Below are 22,339 nucleotides of genomic sequence, written 5' to 3'. Positions count from 1 at the left end.
ATCTCATGACTTTAACGGCACAGCTGTGCTTTTGGGAAACGCGGCCCTGATCAATAGTCACAGGCATCGAAAGTGATGATATTCCAGGCGCTGAAGCGGGTAATACATATTTTATAGGTGCACATAAGAAGGTGTACGTATCAAATATTAATAAATGATTTTCTGCCTGCATTGATGACGTGCAGATGCATTGTTTGAGGGGGCAGCGGTAATGGGTGCAGTCGGGCCAGGGCGTTGGGACTCTCTCAGCCTACTGAGGCACATCAAACAGTGAAAGAAGAGACTGTGGGGTGGAGGGGAGGGGGAACGATGTCGCTTCTGCCAACGAGGCTCTGCTGAATCACACACATACACACACAGAGCGTCGTACACTCGCGCACAGCACTCAGCTGGCAGGCATAGTGAGTGGCGATGGAACACGCCAGGCTCTGTGCTACCAAGCAGAGGTAATTGGGCCAGATTACCAACCAGGTGGAAACATTCAGCCGCTCTTTTTCCTCTTCTCCCTCTCTCTCTTTTAGTCACTTTCACTCTTACTCTATTTTAGAGCAGCGAAGGAATTGCATGCCATTTCGGAAGTTTTCGGATGAAGGTGGAATCAAACATAAATGTTTATTCCAAAGACGCTGTAATTAATTTAGCATTTATATATTACAAGTGATCCGTTGCAAGTCAGGGATAGCGCAGAGACATGCACAGGTGAAAAGGAGAGAGAAAAGAAGAGAGATACTAACTAGACTCGAGTGAACGCACTAATTTAAACTACAAGCCCTATCAAAGGCGAATGGCCTGGGGGCAGCAGTACCTCTGTGCGGAGCAGGGCTGCACCGCAGAGGAATGAATGGACGGGGAGGGTGAGACAGGTTAGGATCAACAGCAGCGCAGACACAGCATTGTTAAATCAGGACTCAAGGCACACAGAAGCAAGAGAGGAAGAAGTGATATGAAAGAAGGCCGACCAAAGCTTGACAGGGCAGACCACTGCTTTAGCAGAAACATGACTGCTATGGCACAGAGCTACAAAACCACTCTGTAACGCCGAGGGTGAGGGCAAACAACCAGGTGGATGACTGTGACAGACGGGGTGCCACCTAATTGAACTGCGGGTTGCTGTTGGTTGAACCCGAGAAAAACTCAAATCATTCGGTCTCTCAATCTAATTGTGGCTATTTTTGTGATTCAACAGTTAAAGCGTAGCATTGGCTAAAAGAGTACCAGAGTGCATTTCTTATGTATTTTCACACTCATTAAGGGACTTTTAGACGTTCCTCACATCCTGCATGTCTGCCCTCTAGGGATTACAGTTTACATGTAGGCCTATAAGTGTGTGTGTGTGTGTGTGTGTGTGTGTGTGTGTGTGTGTGTGTGTGTGATTGCCTGAAATAATAAACGAATTAAGGGGAATATAGGGATATCAAATAATTGATAAAATAAGCAGAAATAAAGAGAAAAATAATTTATACACATAAAAAGGGAAGGAAAATATATACTAATGTCTGCTTATATAAATGCTTACCCCATGCAAACAAAAAAGAGGAAGGTCTAAAACTTAAATATAAATTACTTTTGTCCCAGTATATGATGTAAAATAATACACACAGTATCATCATATATTACCTATTCTGTATGAGCAGAAAAGACACCTGTGTTGATTAAAAAAGCCACAGCGGAAGAACAAGAAATTGATACGAGCGCACACACATACTCATACACACACACACACACATACACACACACACAAGTAATGATGCACCTGTATGGCATGAGCTGGCGTCCGCCTTGAGGCAGACGTTACAGACATCTGCTGAGGATATGGAGGAAAGAAAAGAAAGAGAGAGAGGAGGTGAAAAAGAAAGAAGAAAAGGAGATCCTACTGTACACATTATCCGCGCGCACTGCCGGAGCAGCATTTGATGTGCACGCGAGACCTGAACAGCACAACAAAATCCATCAATCTACCGGCGGTGCGGCTTTTAAAACGCATTCAGCTCGACGACAGTCGTCGAAGAAAGAGACAATGAACCGATTCAATACATTAGAGATGAACAATAACGACAGGAAAATGTACATTTACTCGAAAGCAGCTATCGTAAAAGAGGCTGTATGTTTTTTTAGAGTTTATCTTGCGGACCTTCGTAGCTTGTCTCTGTGTGAGGTAAGAGGACGGAGTTATTTGTGTAAGGAACAAATAAAAATACTTTAAGAAGGCAGTGGGTGAGGGTATAGCAGCAGCAGGAGGCCGGAGAGAAAGACAGCCGCTAACGACCCCATCAGTACCCGCGCGCATTCACCGTGCGCCGGGGACCATCAGGGTCAGCGAGCGCTGTGATAGATCTCGCTTCTGAAATTTCAGTTGAGTCTACAACACAGCGAACGTTATGCATCGAATACGTATTCGACTGAAAATTCATCAGCTGAGTCTAAAGCACAATGAATGAGCGAATGAAACGTCTCATTCGAATTCAACTGAAAATTGAAAAGCTGTATATATATAGGCTATATATACACACACACACATACACCAGTTAACAAGTACATATCTATATCTATATATATATATATATATATATATATATATATATATATATATACACATACATATACACATACATACATATATATATATATATATATATATATATATATATATATATATACACACATATACATACACACACACACATATATATATATATATACATATATACACGCAAACACACACCAGTTAACAAGCCAAGGGTAATATGAAAAAATATATATGAAAAATAAATGTTAAGCTACATGAAAAAAAAAAAAAAAAAAAAAATATATATATATATATATATATATATATATATATATATATAAGTACACCGACTAAAGCAGCACCAAAGGGAGTTTAATTCATTGTTTAGAACTAAACTGCTGAACACATTCTTTAAAACAACACATCAGCCAAAAGGATGGCTATGTCAACCAATGTTATATATAAAATAAAAAATAAAAACTATGGAATTACGTACAAAATGTGAAATTCTCTGCGATTAACAACAGAAGCTGAAGCATTCACAGGCTGACGTATCCGTGTGCACATATATATGAATTTATATCTCATTAATAACCAAAATGCAAAGTGTACCTCTATCCCAAAGGTACTTTGAATGCTGGAGACACTTGTTAAATCTAATGCATGCACTGTCAACTCATTCGCACCCCGTCACATCACCGCTCAATATAGAAACCGGATTTTCTGGTATTACAGACGCCTCTTTTAGCACACACACACATACACACACAGAGCTACTGACCCTAATCTTGGAGACTTCTCGAACCACGGCTCACACACACACACACCAAAGCTTGTGTTATTAACTTAAAGCAGCTGTGGCAGCAAACCGCTCAAATATGCACCCTAATAATTAACAGAAAATCATGGGGCTTTACTAGAATAGATACTACCAAACAACTTATTTTGTCAAAGAAAACTAGATGTCTGAATGAGCGCAAAACAATAGGGGAACCCAGCTATAAAGTAACTGTTCATTATTAACAAAACAGTATATTCATTTAATCATCAAAAATAAATTTAAAGACTAAATATAAATTACGGTGCCCTACAATAATATTAGCAGTTAATGTTGAAGGTAGCCTATATATTTTCTTACCGCTCTCTTCTGATACGCACTGATCCTAAACTAGAAACGACCAGCCTTTCGCAGCACATGTCAGATATTATTCAAGTAAACTGTCCGATAAAACGCTACAATGCAGTCAGATTTGACTATATGGAGACCGTAGCAATTGCTTATTTCCAAAAAGACCTTTATTTCCCAATAAAAAAATAAGTGTAGGCTAAGTACACGTCAATGCGCTATGGTGAAGTTAAGCAATTTTAATCTGCTAAAAGTACGTTTTAAAGGCATTCACTTATCGACAGGGGAAAGCAAACGTAACACTTACCTGAATGTGGAGGCATCGGTATGTGCGAGGGGTAATATTTCCCAGGCTGAAAGTGACCGGGATGCTGCACAGCCGTGTGCCCGGCAGGAGTGATCCTCGAGGCGCCTCTGTGAACCAGCGCGCCTCGCTCTGCCAGAAGGTGCGGCGGAGGAGCGAAATCCCGGCCTTCCATCCCGATAAAAAACGATAAATCCGAAATCCAGAGCGGGAAACCACGAGAACCGAACCGAACGCCGCCCAGATGTTATAATCCCGTTAAGAGTTTCGCTTAGGTCTTGCATTCAGCACAGTTTTGGCTCTGACGGCCAAAAAAGTATGTCCCAGTCATGTTTTCTGCAACACAAAAATCATAAAATGTAGTTTAAATTACAAAGCAGTTACACGAGTGAGTGATGCAAATCCACAAGATCGTATCATGTTAGTAGGCTATCCTTCAGATGTGTAATGGTAATCCTTCATTGAAAACACCACGAGTGTACGTCCATTGCTGCGACTGCTGCCTAAACACAAATTCTCCGCTCGTCTCTCTCATCTCACCACAATTGAGCGAGCTTGCAGCACACACCTCTACTTTTACACAGAAGACTCACTGCAGGCTATACACCATTCACAAAGAGATGCCAGGATCAATACATTTTTACAGTATCCTTAAGCCTATGTGGAAAACCAAGGACATTTTAGCAAAAAAAAGAGGGAAAACTGACAAAGCCTTTTTGGCAAGATGAAAAACATTACGAAAATCTATAGTCGCTGACGTTTGGCATGACTGCTTTCATTACAAACACTAATTTATTTAATGCATCCAACTATAAATGTAATTTCCTCAGTCTTTTTTGTCAGTCATTTCAGTTAATTAAACTGCTTTGTTCATCCGAACTAGGTTTTCCATAATATTGTATAATGGGGGAAATGCACACGGATGATGGCGTCTATTTTTCACCTTTGGCCTCTAGTCCTTAAGTTTCCTAAATCACGGGTAAGCAATATAGTATGATCTTACGTTGTTGCAGATGGAGTCTTGTCAAAATGGTGCATTGAGAGAATTGCCATGCGATGTTACTAAGGCGCGAGATTTGCTTCAAAACATGCGGGCAAAATAAGTAGACTACTTTTGCCATTGCCAGACTATTGAAAATTGTAATGTAATAAAAGAAAGTCTGCAAAACCGAATTACAAAAGCTCGTGCGAACGGTGCTAAGTGCTCTCCTTATCACACTGAATCAAAGATAAGGAAACAAAGACATTTTGATCAAGTTTGAATCTCCAGCTGTGCTTTCCATTTATTCAAAATTACAAACTATAAACGAAAGACATAGGTCGTATCTCCAGATAGCTATTTGTCGTTCAGAACGCTCAAGGAATGTCGAGGCCTTAAAACGGTGGAAGTTCCCAGTTTGAAGTGTAAGGATGGTTGCTGTGCCAAATTGCTGTAGCCCTACCGCCTTCATTAAAAACACAAAAACTGAAAAGAGAGAGGGGTTGTAGAATAGTGAGTGAACTGACGTCCACAAAATTACATATTTTCTTAAATAATGACCATAAGCTGAAATTCCTAAAGAATAAGCTCTCTGAAGCACAGAATTAAATGTAGTGCACCGTTTCTGCGCTGACAAAGGACATTTCCAGCAAACATGCATCTTTTCTGTGACATCATTAAAAGAAATTGGGCACAAATTTTAAAGCATGTGGTATTTGAACGTAGTATCCTCCCACTATTAACCAAAGCCGAACTTTTAACATTTATTGGGATCTGAGATCTATTAGATTTGGCTCGGAGGACGGATGGGAGGTGAGGAGGAGCGCATGAAAGAACAGGTTTCCTAAAGAAGGATTTGAGTGGTAGGAAATGTCCTCTGATAAAAGCCAGACAATTTTATGAATCATGGTATATCAATGGAAAACATGTATACATATAATAAAAGCCTATAAAAACTAAAATTGAATTAAAAGGAGATTTTCAGTTTTAATTTCATAAACAACTGCCTAATATTCATTCTACGTGTAAACTGTAGAAAGGTAAACGCGCTTGTGTAGCTTACTTCTGCCATCACGTCCATTGCATATAGCAGTTTGCGAATGAATGTCTCGCAAAGAATGTAATTATTCACACTTGTATTTTATCCTTTATTAGTCAATAAGACACTAAGGTCTTCGCTCTAAATAAAATTCCCTTTTATTCAAAATAATGCAGGAATTCGGTAGCAATTCAGCATTGCACAAATCTCCTATTGTTATGATTATGAGTATTATAATAATTGTTTTTGTTGTTGATGTCATTACTATTGTTATTATTGCTCAAAGAAAGCAAATAGACTCAGATGAAAATTAATGGATAGCTTTTTTTTTCACCCCCCTGCAACACAAACTCCATAATTTTGTATAACGCCAGATGTTCTTAAAAAAAGTAAGAGCAGCTCTTGAAGGCAAATGTTTATTATTGCACGCATATAAATGTATACAATATAAACGAATTACTTACTGGTAAGTTATTCCTTGCAAAACAATAAATGGTTTTAAAAAAAACATGATACAAAAAAATATGTAAAAGAGCAGAAGCAGAATAAAAACATATGGAAATGGTTACATCCTAGAGTCTGCTGATTGCAGTGCGTGTGCAGTGCAGAAGTTCGGAGATGCACCGTAGTAAGAGCTTCTGCTGAATCGAGCCCCGTACAAGCAGTCAGAGGCTCTTTCCTGAATCTGCTAGTGCCACTCAAGAAGAAGAGGGGGAGGTGACTGGGGGAGCAGTCGCGCCCATTGGTCTAATACCTACATGTCAATAAGCTCGTGCAGCGCGCCCCAGGATAAACAGTGGCTCCGATTGGATGGCGCTCTGAGCCAATGGCGCGTCAGCTGGATCAACTAAACAAAACGGCGGGCGCTTTATTTGAGCTTTCCTGTCTCGCGACGAGTTCAGTGTGAGGCACGACCACATGGTTACTTATGCAGCCTAGAGTGTCATTATTTAAATGACTTGAAACAAAGGAAGAAAAGCATTTCACAACATTTGAGTTTTTAACCCTGCTTTAAGTTGAGGAAAATAAAGCCTTTATGACATGGTACACATATATTTATTATTTTTAAAATGACAGCCAGTCTTATGGAGTATAATAAATGTAATTGAACAAACCTAAAACCTAAAACCCAGTAATTGAGCAACTCTCCTGTTGAACGTAAATAAAGCCCAAACCAGGAAGAAACATGACATCTCTACATTTTATCTTTTAACCAACATTATACAATATCACTTAACTTTAAGCGCGTCTCTACACGTTAAGTTTAAAGAGTTAATCAGATCACGAGTCAAATGAACACTTTTAAGCCAGAACAAATTCAGCATGGTAAATAATCAGTTAAAGCCCGAACTACGGTGCAATAGCAAACGAAGGGTTAAAAGCCTGGGCTTCGTTCTGAAAATTGTTTGATTGGTTGGCGTGTTGCCAGAGCGCTGTCAATCATAGAATGTAAACAAGGCTCTGATTGGCTGCTGTCCAGTCCGCACTGGGCTGCCTGAAAAAAGCAATTACTGGCCTTGCGGTTTCAAGGCGGCCCAGAGCTGGATGATGAAAGGAGATAAGGAGGGGCGGTTTCAAGGCCTCCCCTAGGCGAACCTCGTTGGCCCCAAAGCTAAAGGAGAGTCAAGAGTGACTTAATCAAAGGGAATGCGTTAAAAAGGGGGAAATTACATGTTGTATTAAATTTAAAGTATAGATTCTCGGATTAATATCGCTTAATTCAACAGCAACATGATAATTCTAATTCATGGAATCTAACAGACTAAAACAGGACAAGGCTGGAAATGAAGGCAAAAGCGACCAAAAACGAGCGCGCGTGTTGAGGATTTTTTACGATGAAATGTAAAAACTTAACACTGACTGCGACTTCTAACTTTGACTGGATATTTAATAACAGTAAGTAGTAAATGGCTGTAAAATATAAACTAACAATTATACGCTAATACGGAAACTGTTATGCGCCGTTCTTTCTTTAGGTACGTTAGGTTACAAATGCAATTCAGGAGAACCTTGGTGAGTGAAAAACTGGAAGACGTTTATTAACAGAATGTATTAAATTATTATAGTAGTTGTTTATATTATAATGTTTGTATTAAAATGCATCATTATTAAATATAAAAATATGTTGCCTGTCAAACGATGTTATTTCCCCCCCACCCCCTTTTTAATCATTGAACATATGAAATAGGCCTATATACTGCAATGAGTTGTCTTTGTCCTTCTATGATTTTCTATACTCTGCTATTTTTCTTTCTTCATTATCTCTTTAACTTCAACCCATGAAACTTAATTCAGGAAAACCTGTGCACCACCATCACACAAACCTAAACGGCAACTTCAGCTAGGCCACTGGAAGAAATGTAATTTCATGAATATGTACCATATGGGTTTTTGTTATCACCGTTTCTATACAAGATTTCTTGTATCTTATTGTTATTAATAGCTTCATAGTGGATGTTGATACTACGTTTTTAATATTTGCTCAATATGGTTGAAGAAAACGCATGTAGCCTAATTAATAACTATATAATACAGAGAACACTACTAGGCCTATTTAAGATACCATATATTGAAGAAGGCTTCTCCTTATATGAATATTTTACATTTAGGACTACATAGTTTAATCTACATACGCCTATACTTTTTAGATAAAAACTAAGCTGAACTTTGGAGAAAAAAGAGAGAAAACCTAGCTAGATGTACTAAAAAAAACTATATAATTACAGGGACTTTTTAAATTAAGTAATAAGACATTCCACAAGGGGTATCCAATTAATAATCAACAGTTTAATAAATCATTCCACTAATGTAGAAATTGTTTATGATCCTATATGCGTGGGGCTTGTGGTAAAGAAAATAAAAAGACAGATAAAGTCTGTCAGTCAGGCCAGTCCTAAAAGAAAAAAATGCAACTGTTAATCAAATTCAACCAAAATTTTGGCCATGGAAGTATGAAATCAAGTATGCAAACGACCCATAAGCAGAAGCTCTTAATATGACAAAGTGCCTATTCATAGTGTTAACTAACTTTACAGTAATTGTTACAGAGAGTGTGCAATGGCCTACCACCGACCATCCTATCAAAAAAAAAAAAAAAAAATGCTGGAAAAAAAAGCAATAACACTGGGGCAATAAAGAATTCTGTTCTGCAATATACAAAGAGGTGCAGCGCTTTAAGCAGATATCGGCACTTAATTTATTTAGTGACAAGAAAGACCCTTTTATTGTTGGGTTTTTATTGGCTCCTTTTCGCAACTTGAAAGGTGGGGGTAGGGTGCATTTTTAGTGGTGTACGGATAACACACACACACACAAGAAGCCCATGCAAACACACATTTACACACAAGCAAAGGCAATAACTTGTCTAAATACATACATACATACTTACCTGAGCACAAACTCAGCGACTTTTTCTTCCTGTCAAACACACACACACACAATCTCCTTCTCTCCCCACGCGCGCACTTACACACATTCTTCCTTTTTTTTTTTCTTTCACTCACTCACGCACACACAAACAGACACACACTGTCCATGTGCCAGCGCGAGCTGCCCTACTGTGGGACGCGGGGATAATTAATGCGGAGTGACTGATTGCTCTCGAAACAGACCAGTCCCGCGAACGGCATTGTCCGTGATCAATGAAGCGTCTCTGATTGACACTTTCCCTCCATCTTCCAGCCACATTCAAACTACCGGAACGGGGCGTTTGTCACCAGCGTATAGGCCAAGGGTGCGCAGAGACCCAGTTATTGTCAGGCCTAAGTTGCACACCAGTTTTAGATAGTGCGAGATCGCCCTGGTCTGCCATTGGCAATAGAATAATCCAGACAGGACGCCTAAATTCAGAGCCCACTCTGATGTGAATGTATAAACGGTGCTTACATGCGCCTACACGTCCATGTAGGTTAGGGGATTTTATGTACGCGTCCGTTGGATGAATCATTGTGACAATGCACTCCATAGCTAGTGATGAGGATGAAGCATGTTCAGTCAGGACGTTCATTTTCTCACAGCCCAGTAAAACGGCCAGAGATGTCTGCTCGAAAAATTACACGAGAAACACGTGCTTAAATAAGGCTATAATCAACTGTATTTTATTGAAAACCACAATTCATGTATTATATTGTATAATTTAGCATGAACGCGAAGTGTAATAGCCTATTGCATTGTTAATTATACAATAACATCAAATTATTTTGTTCTTCAAAAAGACTTTATTGAAAACAAATAACTTAAAAAGATTTTTAATTTGCGTTTTAAACCCACTACACGATCGAAATAAGTTTGATTGTTATTTTGTGACCTCTCCTTTCCGTTTGATTATTAAGTTAGGCTACTGCATTTGATATCCAAGTGAAATATCTTTGGACCTACTTTTGAACATTTTGCAACCATTAGAATTGCAAAATTCTTGTGAAATGACTTGGCCTCTGGTAAGTGTCAAGCAATAGGGACGCGTACGCACACGGCTTGGACAAACTGATTAGAAGGCCCGATGTCTGCAGTAGGCTACATGTATCTGAAATAAGGACTTGAAGGCCTATGTAAAACACTGACATTATAAATAAGAATTTATACGCATAAGAATATTTAAATTGGATTTATGTGTATTTAGGTCCGTCGTCGCTGACCGAAGCGTTATTTGTGATCTCGAACTTTACAAGAGCAGCGAGTTCTTATGAAATCATAGCGCTGCAGAAACACATTGCACTGATCATTATAGGAGTCGTATATGAGGAGATCATGATAGACACATTTGACACAGAAGTGAAACGATGAAGATACGTTAAATGTAGTCTAACCTTAACCCTATAAACCGAAGTAGGCACTTTAGGTTTAGGGTGGTACAGGCCTAGGGGTAGATTGTGAATGATAGAAAAACAACTCCCAATAAGGGTGGATACCGACTAGCTGCCCTTTATAAATTCCAAGTAGTGGTGTTATCGATAGAAAAAGCCCATCTGTGTCCAATTAAGGGAAGTACTGGTTCACCCCCATAAATGGCACAAACCTACCTCATTACGACCTGTTTTATTGTAAAAGCCAAGTCAAACTATAGAGAGGTAAATACGTGTAACAAAATACAAAAATGAAAATAAAAGCACTTGAACAACGTTGCTTTAACAAAAAAATAACTCGAGAAACTTTCTGGTATGACCGTCTTAGGACAAAAGAAGCACAAAACAGCGCAAATGAACGGGAAATAAATATCTATGCCATTGTTATGCACCAATTCTTGACTGACCCATTTATAATGAACAAAGAACTGACGACTGCCCCCCATAGTGCTTCATTAATAAGATTGTCTTATAAATACCTCAGTTTAAATTCTGTGATAATTCGTAAAATGTCTCCTTAAAGCTTATCTCCCAAATTTACTAAACGTGACTAAAGAAATTGAATATTAATCGGATGAGTGGTCTAATTAGTAGAAAATTAGTGACTAAAATCATTAATACCTATTTCAAGTAATCTTCTTCATATTGTACCGTTGTTCAAGATACAAGTTTGAAAACTGCAATAGGTATCCACATACAGGGGAATCGCTATTGCTCTCTGCTGCCATAAATTTAAAACAAAGTGGTACAACCATAATTAAATGCATTATATGAAATCTTGTGAGAGCTGTAGTCACATGGCGCAGTGTCATATATCTACACTGCTAGCATTATCCTTAGATAATGAGTCTGTAGGTAAAGATTCAAATAAATCCTTAAGGGGATGGCTCAGCCACATGCTTTTAAGGGATTGTCAGCGGCCCACTCGGTTTTGACATGGGACACGGTCTTGATCCGAGTGTAGCCTACCGTGTGTGTGTAGAGTAGGCTATATGCTTGTATCACAGCCTGGTGGGTGTCAGATCTTCACAGTTCCTCTCACAGGTATGTATTCAATGTGTTACACGTTGTTATCAATCAGCGACACGAGTAGCCTACATCGACGTCTCAGTGTCCCTCCGTGAAAGCCCAGGCCCTTGATGCATGCTGATTTATTATGGGGAAAAAATAAGTAATTCCGAGTTTAATTCGGTTGTATAAATAAATGTATAGTATTACATTTCAGGAATGGCTCCATCCAAACAAACTGAAATAATTTAAAACCACTCAGCATCACTACATGTTTCGTTAAGCAGCAACAATGTTTTGACCTTGTGACCCAGTAGCGTTGGTGAGCAAAGCAATAACACAAATGAATAAATTCGAATGAATGAATTAATGTATGACTGAACAATCATGTAGTAGTCATGTGTATACGTTGCTTTTAACGTATACATATTTGACATAGGTTACATACGAAAACAACAAGGAAAAAAGTTTAAATAAAATATATTTAATTGAATATAATTTCTATCTGTTATAAAAATCCATCTTTTTTTGTTCAGTAAAGGACTTGAGAGTGTAGCACAAACAATGAAAAAGTCAGAACAATCAAGTATCCGGTCAAAAGGCCCTCTCCCACATTACACAGAACGGCGTTTCTTGTACCCCAATAAACAGTGATTAAAATCTTTAGAGATATAACACATTGGCATCTTTGTAAAATTCCCATATCAAATGTAGCTACATGTAAAAATATTGTTTAAGCTTTGAACCGTTTAAGTCAAAGCCAGTGTAAAACCGGTTTTAGAAATAGGCTTCACTTCTCAAAAATGCCATAAAAGTCACTTTTTACTGACCGGTAAATAGTTCTTGCTTGCGACATCTGACATGAAAAGTGTATTTTTTTATGTCAGGAACAACCTTGTATAAAGCCCTTATTCATTTTGACAACCCATATACCTTCTGCATAATGGACACAAACAAACATGTAAAGCACGATCTTCTAAATACTTCTGCAAAAGTCCTGATGGCTGCGATAAATTACAATCAGATGAGCAGAAAACACCTACCTATAAAAATGGAAGTCCATCCAGATAGAAAATATTTTTGAATAAGGATTGACTATTGATTTACGCAAAAAGGGGGAAAATGCGCCAGTGATCTGGATTCAAATCTTGATAAAGAAAAAGCCGTCTGAAGTGTCCCTTCCTCGTGCAGAGCCTCCAAACAAATCTTAACAGTCTTTGGAAAAACAAATAGAGGCTATTTAATTTATCATGACTACTTAATCATAGTCTAGTCCGGTAAAAGTCTTTAACGCTTAAACGGTATATAAAAGAGCACTTGAATGGTTTCTGGTTGTTGAAGATCTATCTGAAGGTACGGAGCAAATCCGTCCGAATAGAGAGCCAACTGCCTCCTCGAGCCTCTATAATCACAAATTTATGGCTGGATGACGCGTCCTCTTCTCCCACAATGGAGCTCAGTGACATTAAACAGAAAATTGATGGAGAGGCGAACGAAATTTAATCTGCTGTCATATCCAGACCATTGCATTTTGCCTCATTTAATTAGGGGAGAGGGCACGTGTCTCTAGAGCATACCCCAACTCCTTAACACACCTTGAACTATTCTACTTTTTTGCATGTTTGCACTGAACGGGACCTTGGAATAGACGGGGGGAAAGTGACCCGTTTCCTCCGCTTCGTAAAGACCTTGGATACACTTAATCATATCTTCTCCACCATACTGGACTTTATACATGGTCTACAAAAAGAACTTTTTGTTAGTCGAAATACAGTAGCCGATTTCATGTGGTAACTTGGGAAATTTAAAGACATCGCAGGCAAACCACGAGCCGATCGCGACCGTGCGAAATTCTAAGACATCGGCACAACTGTACAGATTAGAACATTGTTGTTTTAAACCGACTGTTTTTCAAAGCACATTTGTGCTTTGTAAAGAGACACACTGTGTGTCGATACAATGTATTCGATAAATCCAACGTGTCTGCGAACAGAAGGTATGCAGAGGCGGTAAGATCAGTAGCGACTAGAAACAACACAAACACACATTCGCTTCAATATGTTGTTTACTTGAAGAACTACAGATTTACCTTCAGGAAACACAGGCAATCCATTACAAAATACATATGTTGTCCTGAAAGAAAAGCAATGCCCGACTCTTACAAACAAGTTACGTTTTTACATCCAAAACAGGCTATTTGCCTTGAAAGCGAGGCGTATTTCCCACTCATCCCCGGAGCAAAAATTTGCCCCCACCCCTACCTTTAAGGTCACCGCCCCGGGAATGATGACGTCAGAAAATTAACGCTTTCATTCCCGAGAGCACTGATCGAGTGAGACCTTTTTAGCGACGCAGCCAAAACTTTAGCTTTACACATATTTACTGATATAACCCACTTACATGTCGAAAGACAAACTTTTAAACCTGGGTTACAACTATGGTTTAAAGGTGGACTCAAAAAACAAACCAAAAAAGTTTTACACAAAGAAACAAATATGACACTTGAGAATATTTTTAATTGATGAATAATTTTTAATTGACGGACAGAGCGTCTAAAACTCCTAAAAATGTATTTAGAATTAATTAATTCACAACAAAAGTGATCAAGTTAACTTTATCTATGTGCATAACAATAAGCATATTCAAAATATTTTATTTTTCATATAAGAGTTTTCATCTTTTCATCAGGCTGATATAATTAAGACTAATCACAGTGGATATACTAATAATATTATTTGCTTGTCCAAAATTAAGCCAGAAAAGGCAAAAGAGATTAAATTAAATTTATGATTAGAGAGATTATAATCTGTCAGACTAATACCAAGCCTACTTTTAACATTTAAATAGTGGTAATGGGAGAGAAACTGTCAGCAAATATTAAACAAATAAATAAATAACTTGATGCAACTGTTTATTGGTTTGATCATATGGTTTTAACTATCTCCCTCCCTGAAAAATAAAAAAAAATCCCTCACAAATCCCCACTGTTTATAAATACCTTTTAGCCAAGATGTTTTAGAAATTATAAACACCCAGGCAAACTTGCTCATGAACTTATTAAGTGTGTGGAAGAGCAGAAAGGTGCTGAACATAATATTTTTACTCATTACGGTTGTCATATCATATTTATCAGACATGGACATTCAGTGAGCAGGCCTACCCCAAATGACAAACAAATCAGAGACTATCTGCTAGTATGCTTACGTGTGCTCACCCATAATTAGCAGTCAAAGTGTATTTAAACAGTTATGCATCTAGGCCGGGGACAACAGCAAGCTGACAGAAGAGACACCACAGCACATCTACATATACTGCATATACAATAGATGCTCGTATGCGTTTATGAATACAATTTCAAAAGGGATCAATCAAGGGAGGACAGTTGCCTAGTGCTTTTTCATGGACACAAACTCATTACCCCCAAATGACCCTGACTGTGCCATTAAAAACAGTGTCATTGGCATGACTGCAGTGACAGAAATTATAAGCATCATTTACTTGTGTGTTGAATATTCTTAATAACTGTGTGTTTTGGGCACGTTCTTGTTTGTTGCATAAACATATTGAATAGTAAGTGTTTGAAGGAGAGAAGCATGGAATAATTAACACTATTGTCTGTGCTAAGCAAGCTTCGGGGCAGCTAGCAGAAGATTAAAGTGGTGGAGCTCAACCTCTCCATATTCATGAAAGTATGAATGATAGTATCCTGCAACAAACTCCTAACCTTTCCGTGTCTTGTATGTACGCATTAATTAAAATTACAGTGTGACAAAACTTAAGATCCATGCTCCTTATTTGTTCCACAGTGCTACCAGAATAAGTGTCAGAAGATGCAAATATGTGACTGATACTGGAATGCTTTAATACACGTTCCATTTATTTCAATTGGAATGTAATCTAATCAGTCCCTCCGTACGAAGATTTTTCTTGCCCTCCTCTCATATATTACATATTTGAAACAAAATGTATAAATCTATTTAAAAATGTCATTTAATATAGTAATTTTTATAGAAGAACAAATCCTCATTGGCCTTTCAATCTTCATTCAGCCCCTCCAGACCAGCTTTGAGATGATGAGATTAACAGATTAATCAGAATGGTGGATTAAAGAAAACACAGGCAAATATCATGGGACGACAAAATATTGTTTTGGACTTTCGAAAACAAGACATGGACTTAAGCAAATTCAATTTTAGGTAAGGGTTCACTAGCCTAAATAAGCAATTTTTTTTAAAAGTCACTGGGAGCTAAATAAATGTGGGGAAAACCAGTAAAAAGTGTCCTGCTTCAAGAGGTAAAAAAATAATAATGATAATAATAATACTTTCCTTCCGTAGGCCCACAATTTTGCCTTTGGACAGACTTATCACATGTTAAAGGCGTATCTCTTTCCCCACTGGAGAAATCACAGTAAACCTGTCTGTGCTTAGTCCAGTGTGATCACAGCTGTAATATGTTAGAAAAATAAGACTCTAAATTCCTCCCTGTTTTTAATCTAAAGCTGTGGACAATCCAATTAATGGAAAACTTTTTAAAGGAACCACGATTTTCCAAAAAATAAAATAAAATAAATATATATATATATATATATATATATATATATATATATTTTTTTTTTTTTTGATAGTAGGCTATAGGTGCGATTCCATTCCCTGCTTCAGTGGACAAAGAAGCGGGAACTTCCATGAAATTAACCATTGAAAGCAACTCGCAGGCCACGTATAGACTATTTAAACATAAATGAATTGTCCCGTCTGTGTACGGAATACATAAATCACATCCGAAACATCGATGATTGACACAGGCCTAGTGATAACCATAGCAACATTTTGACTTCTCACAGCCAAACTATAAACACAGATGACACCAATTTAATTCGTGTGGTGGAGCTGTTATGAGCGAAGTAATATTAATAGGAGAAGCATTGTCGTGCGCAAAACCGTCGACAGAGGCCGCGTGTTTTATGCTCTTTAGTTCATAATCTGTTGCGCTCTCGCGCAGTCTTTTAAAAGACATACGGGCCTCCCCTAGACGGGGTTGGTGTGAGGGACTCTAGTGAAGGAAAACAAAATCAATATTTGTGAATGAGTAAAGACACATACCATGTTTTGGGGGTTTTCTTGCACCGCAAAACCAGACAAGCTGTCAGCGTCCAAACTAGAGTGACCTCACTACGATGGTTGCCAGCTTCGCGCGACCCCGGGCATTCTGGGATGCGCGGAACGATTTGCGGAACGGAATCCACTACACGGATTTTCTATAAATGCGTTTGTAACTAACTTTTTTTCTAGTGTAACTAACTAGTTTTGTAAAATAGGCAATTGGCTAATTATAATGCAAAAATGTTTTAAAACAATCTACAGTAAAAGCACTGAGGGAAAACTGAGGGAATGACTCCAGTTTTGTGAAAGTTTAGCTAACACGTTAATTCCCTGATTTATCACAAGTTTATGAATAAGAAAATACGGAGAAATATTCAGTGCTAAATTCACACCACCAAACCAGTTCCAAATCTACAACAGAAAGACTTGGGCAAAGGTTGATATATGTGAACAGGGTTGAGCAGTGCTCATTCAGATCAGAGGTAGAGGTCTGATTTAAACACTTGCATACATATGCATGAGGCATTAGATGTTGTAGTACAGAGAGAACGACAAACAGAGCCATCCCTTAAAAAGTCTGAGGCATTCAATTTCTTCTTTTTTCAGCTTTTTCAAATAGGCTAAGCTCTTTATTGCAGCTGTTAAATACAGCAGCTGGGCGAAAGATACAAGGACAGTATTGTGACCCTCGCTTTGTATCTGACGCATTCGCTTTTTGCCCTGGCTGTTAAAGAAGTTCCCTCACCACATCTGTAGCGCCATCACGTGGCAGGGCAGGCATCTTCTGTGACCCCCCGAAGCCATGCTTGTTGTTGGGAAGAAGAAAGACAGTTTGTGAGGGCATCAGAACCCAGCTGCAGGGTTGAGGAGTGCCACAGTCATCAAGTGATGGGACTGCCCACCCAACAATGAACCATCTCTTTTCCTCCCTCTCCCCACTATCCCTCGTTCCTTTCTTTCTCGCATTCTGCTGCCTTTTATCAGTCTCTATCTCCAGGCCTTGGGCATAGCTTTCTTTTTAAAGACGAGCAAAGAGAACGAGACGACCCTGTGTTCACCCTCTGATACACACCAAGGTCCCAAGACCACTGCTGATTTGATTTTATGAGAAGAATGAACAACTGACTCCATCAGCCGCAAAATGGAAGCAGAAAGAGAGAAAAAAAAATAAGTGAGGGGGCGAAGGGAAGGATGAAATGAGTTTGTGGGCCTGCACACCTCCTGATCTGTTTGTTAACTTTCACATCACATTCGCACTTTTAATTATATTTAATTATCTTGAAAACAGTAGTAAAAGAATTGTGAAGGCCACTCAAAAGAAAAAATAAATAAAAGAAGTCTGACAGGTTTGGAACGACATAAGGGTGAATAAATAATGACAATTATTATTTTTGTTGTTGTTAACTACCTCTAAAAGTTTGCAGATTTACTTATATGTAATCCTTCACATATGGTTTACACATGCATTAAAGAGCATGGCTTAATAACAAAATGAGGACTTAAGCAACGTATAATATTATCTACAAATAATAATTCATGTTGTATCTCTCTTGTCCTCTGCAACAGGTGGCCTCTTCTGCAGATCAGTTCCAAACCCTGTTGGCTCTTTTATCACTGGACAGCAAGACCACGAGTGATATTTCATAGGGAAGGCTTAAAGGGTGCCCAGACATTGAGTTTTACAAGCTACATGAGAAAACACCCCCCTTGGCAAAAGGCAATAGTGCTGTTATACACATATTCCCTCACACACTGTATCCTGACAATGTTAGCTGGAAATAAAATTTTAGTACCCCTGGTAATAATGTGCAAGCCGTGTTGAAGACCAGGGCACAACTGAACACACATACTTACACACTGCCATGTATTGCACACACATTTTCAGGCCTTTCTATCTGTTGCTTTATTGTCAATAAATGCTCAACCCTGGTGCTACAAGTTTCAGCATGTATGCAATCAAGCACATTACACAAAATACAAAACACACACAAAGAAAATTAACAAAGCGAAATTATTCAATTTGGTAAATTGTGCCAATAAAAGTCAAACCATAATTGACAAATAAGGTTTCTGCATTTTTAGAGCAGGTTTAAAAGTCTCTAAAAACCCATTGCATTCAAAAAAAATTCTACTGTCTGATCCTAAAACTTCAAATCAAATCTAAAATGCCTCCCCATTCCCCTCTCTGCACGCGCTGCTGTGTTCTTTATAGCTTTTAAATGGGGCTCCTTACAGACCACCACAGGGGGTCTGCAGCTAGCTCAGGGGTAAATGACAGCCATGTTATGTTTATCAGAGTTAAAGTTGGAGATTGCATCCAAAATTCCAAATATTATTGGCTACTTATTGCACTGTAATCCCAACATGCAGAACTCTCTGAAAAACACCAGCCAAAAAAATTTAAATAGCCTAAAAATGTAACATGGTTTTGGGAAAAGAAAGAACTATAACACAGTGTCTTTTTGATTTACTTTAAGTAAAATTATTTAGGCCTATTTATTTATTTATCCATCCATCCATAGACATGGACATGTTCTGTTTACAACAAAAATGAAATAGATAGATAGTTAGATAGATGGTCCAGTTCATTAATAAACCAGTGCAAGAGGGACACTGTCAATTCAACTCGACCGTCCAGAGTGGTAGTAATTCGCACATTCACGGGGTTCACCAAATGTGCGTCAAATGATCAATTGTCATGTAGCTGGTGACAGACGGACTACGAGAAAGGCAGATCAACCCGAAAGTCAAGTAATCACCCCTCTACGGAGTTATCCATTAATTCAGGGTTAAAGTCTATTTGCATTTAGACAAAGAGAGATCGTCCATCCATCACCGAGTCGAGGGTAAGAAGGAGGGGTAAAATAGTTCTCTTGCAAATAAATCTGTTGCCCTCCGGGGTGCGTTTACATAGGTGTGAACTGCGACTGTTGGAAAGCCGAGAGTAATTCATTTGAAATGCGAAACCCCAACTCACAATACTTCCCAAATAGCCATGCCTCGACTTTAGTAGTGTTGTACAAAAATCTTCACTTATAGCATTAAAGTGTTTTTACGTTAAACGATGTTTAAGGGATCATTGCACAGAAAAAGTGTTAGAAATCTTATTTTATTCATACTTTCACACACACGCAGATCATATAGTCTAAATATCATCATCAATAGATGGCATATCGATCTGGATTTCATCACTTAATTTATTTCTAATATTATATTGCCCCTTTTATCGTTTTTACAAATCGATGAGCTAGCAAACGATAGCTTTCCAAAAAGTGGCCAAGCAGAACATCCGACCAGGGCATTAACCACCACCATCATGAGCTCTCTCCATTTGAAAGTGTGTGTGTGTGTGTGTGTGCACATGTTTTAAGGTGGACATGTTTTAAGCTCCAACATAGAGTCAGTTTTATTTGAAACAAAAATAGGCTCGAGTCGAATTTAAATTCGCCAACATTTCAGTCGATACTCACTGGGAATATAGGCTATGCAACGTTTGATCGCCCTGTGATCTATTTGTGGACAGCTCCCATTCATTTCCAAATTACTTTATCTATAAACGTCCCACGAACCTTTGCATGTATATTAGAACAATCTCTTCAACGCTGTGTTTTTATGAGGTCTAAATAAAATTGTGGCACGACCGGAATGCACGTATAACATGGCAGTTGTTTGTGTCTATCGAGTCTACGGATCCCCCTTAAATCTGGGCTACGTTTGGTGGGAATTCCTTTTTGCGCGGCTGGCCAAGGTCTCCCTCCCGTAGATCCAGCGGGTTTCCCCTCCCCCTCTCCACCTCAGCGGCTGGGTTGGGGAGGGGAGATCCCCTTGCACGATTCCTCTCCAACCCTGCTACCTAAAGACGCCCGTGAATTCGCGTTAAGAAGAATGGCGCGCCTCCGGTGCTTCAAACCCTGTTGTGGAAATGGAGGACGGTGCACCTACAGCGGAAGATATGCAACACGCTAAATGTCTTGCGTTTTTTGATTCGTCTAGATCGTCGCTGTGGAATACAACAGTGAGGAAGATTGCAGAGCGGACTGCATCGTCTGGAGCAGAGGGAGGGCTAGATAGCTTATTTCACAGTTTTGTTCGAGAGCGGTTTTTTACATGTAGTCTTTAAAAAGGCAATAAATGGCACTTGGCAACGCGAGCATGAACGTTCTTTTCCGCGTGGCGCTCTCATGGTGTAATGCAACATGGTCACGGATGTTGACTATTTGTAAATGTTTCCAAATAGCACTACTAGACCAGCACGCGCTGCAGCATTGGTGCGTCATAATGACCAACAAGAGATGGAGAATTTGGCGCGAGTTTCGAATGTCGCGCTTGCTTGTTTTCTTCTGCTTGAGTTGGGATATTAGTCGCACGATAATGTAAAGATAAAAGTAATCGCGCCAATCAGCAAGAAAAAATGAAATTTTGTGTGGTTAAACAAATTCGTCATCGTTTTCGCATCAAGGATGTTTTATATGCAGGAGATGTCTCGGAGGTCGCATTGCCATTAAGGTGGGATACAGTGTTTTATTTATTTAGCTTATATTTAAATAATATTACTGACTGTTGTCAAAAGGACATATATGAATAATTCATTGTGTATAGCCTACACAAATTTCTTAGAGTACAATTGTTTGAATCATTGGTAATATACACAAGCTGTAAACTAGCTTTTATTAATGCAAACAACGCGATCTACAGCAAGACAAGCGATTGGTGTTGTTTTCATTGTCGGCCTATATAGATAAATTAGCTTATGTAAAAATAAATTGTGAAATGAATTTCTGTGAAATGAAAAATGAATTATCTGAGCCGAAATACTCTGAAATAACGAATACACTCTACCTTGTGCTATTTTATTTGAAATCTACGCATATAGCCTACAATTGCGATTCGGATTCTGGAATTGAAGCAGGCTTAAATGGTTATTGATTATGCGCAGCGTTATTTTTTTTTTTATATCGCGCTTGATTGACATTTTATTGTATTTTTATTTATTAATTTATTTAACCTTTGTAAAGCATGTTTTCTGGTACAAAATAATGTAATCAAAAGAATGGTTTCCTATTTATTGTTTCTTAGTGTGTAAAATAAAAGCCATTTCCCTGATCCTAATGTATTTTTGTTACATTATTTCGACGTATTTAACAAACAGTTGTGAGTCATATTTTGTTGTCTCTATGTTGGTATATATATATATATATATATATATATATATATATATATATATATATATATATGCATGCCTTTCGCTACACACAGTTTTTATGGTTCTTTTTAAATCGTGTTCTTTAAGCTCTGTCGACTCATTTTTATATCGTTATGGATATCAAAAAAGGGTTGATTAAGAGTTTGTTAGTAAAATATTAGAAGCCTATAATGAGTTCAAAGAATAATATTTGTATGATGGCGAAATGTACATTTTTGTGGGTGACACAAC

At 38.3% G+C, this 22,339-nt stretch overlaps 1 protein-coding gene across 1 annotated transcript in view; it reads right to left on the bottom strand.

Moving 5' to 3' along the window:
* Nucleotides 1-22,339, bottom strand: part of bahcc1b (BAH domain and coiled-coil containing 1b) — a 135,866-nt gene that overhangs the window by 95,087 nt on the left and 18,440 nt on the right. Inside the window, 1 exon segment of the mRNA XM_058793168.1 lies at nt 3,940-4,272. Coding sequence (XP_058649151.1) covers nt 3,940-4,111 — 172 coding nt within the window. The 5' untranslated portion in view covers nt 4,112-4,272.

The sequence above is a fragment of the Onychostoma macrolepis genome, chromosome 12 (genome assembly GCF_012432095.1).
Source record: "Onychostoma macrolepis isolate SWU-2019 chromosome 12, ASM1243209v1, whole genome shotgun sequence".
Lineage (NCBI taxonomy): Eukaryota > Metazoa > Chordata > Actinopteri > Cypriniformes > Cyprinidae > Onychostoma > Onychostoma macrolepis.
Note: the sequence above shows the minus strand (reverse complement) of the source record. Positions and strands in the feature narration are given on the sequence as shown.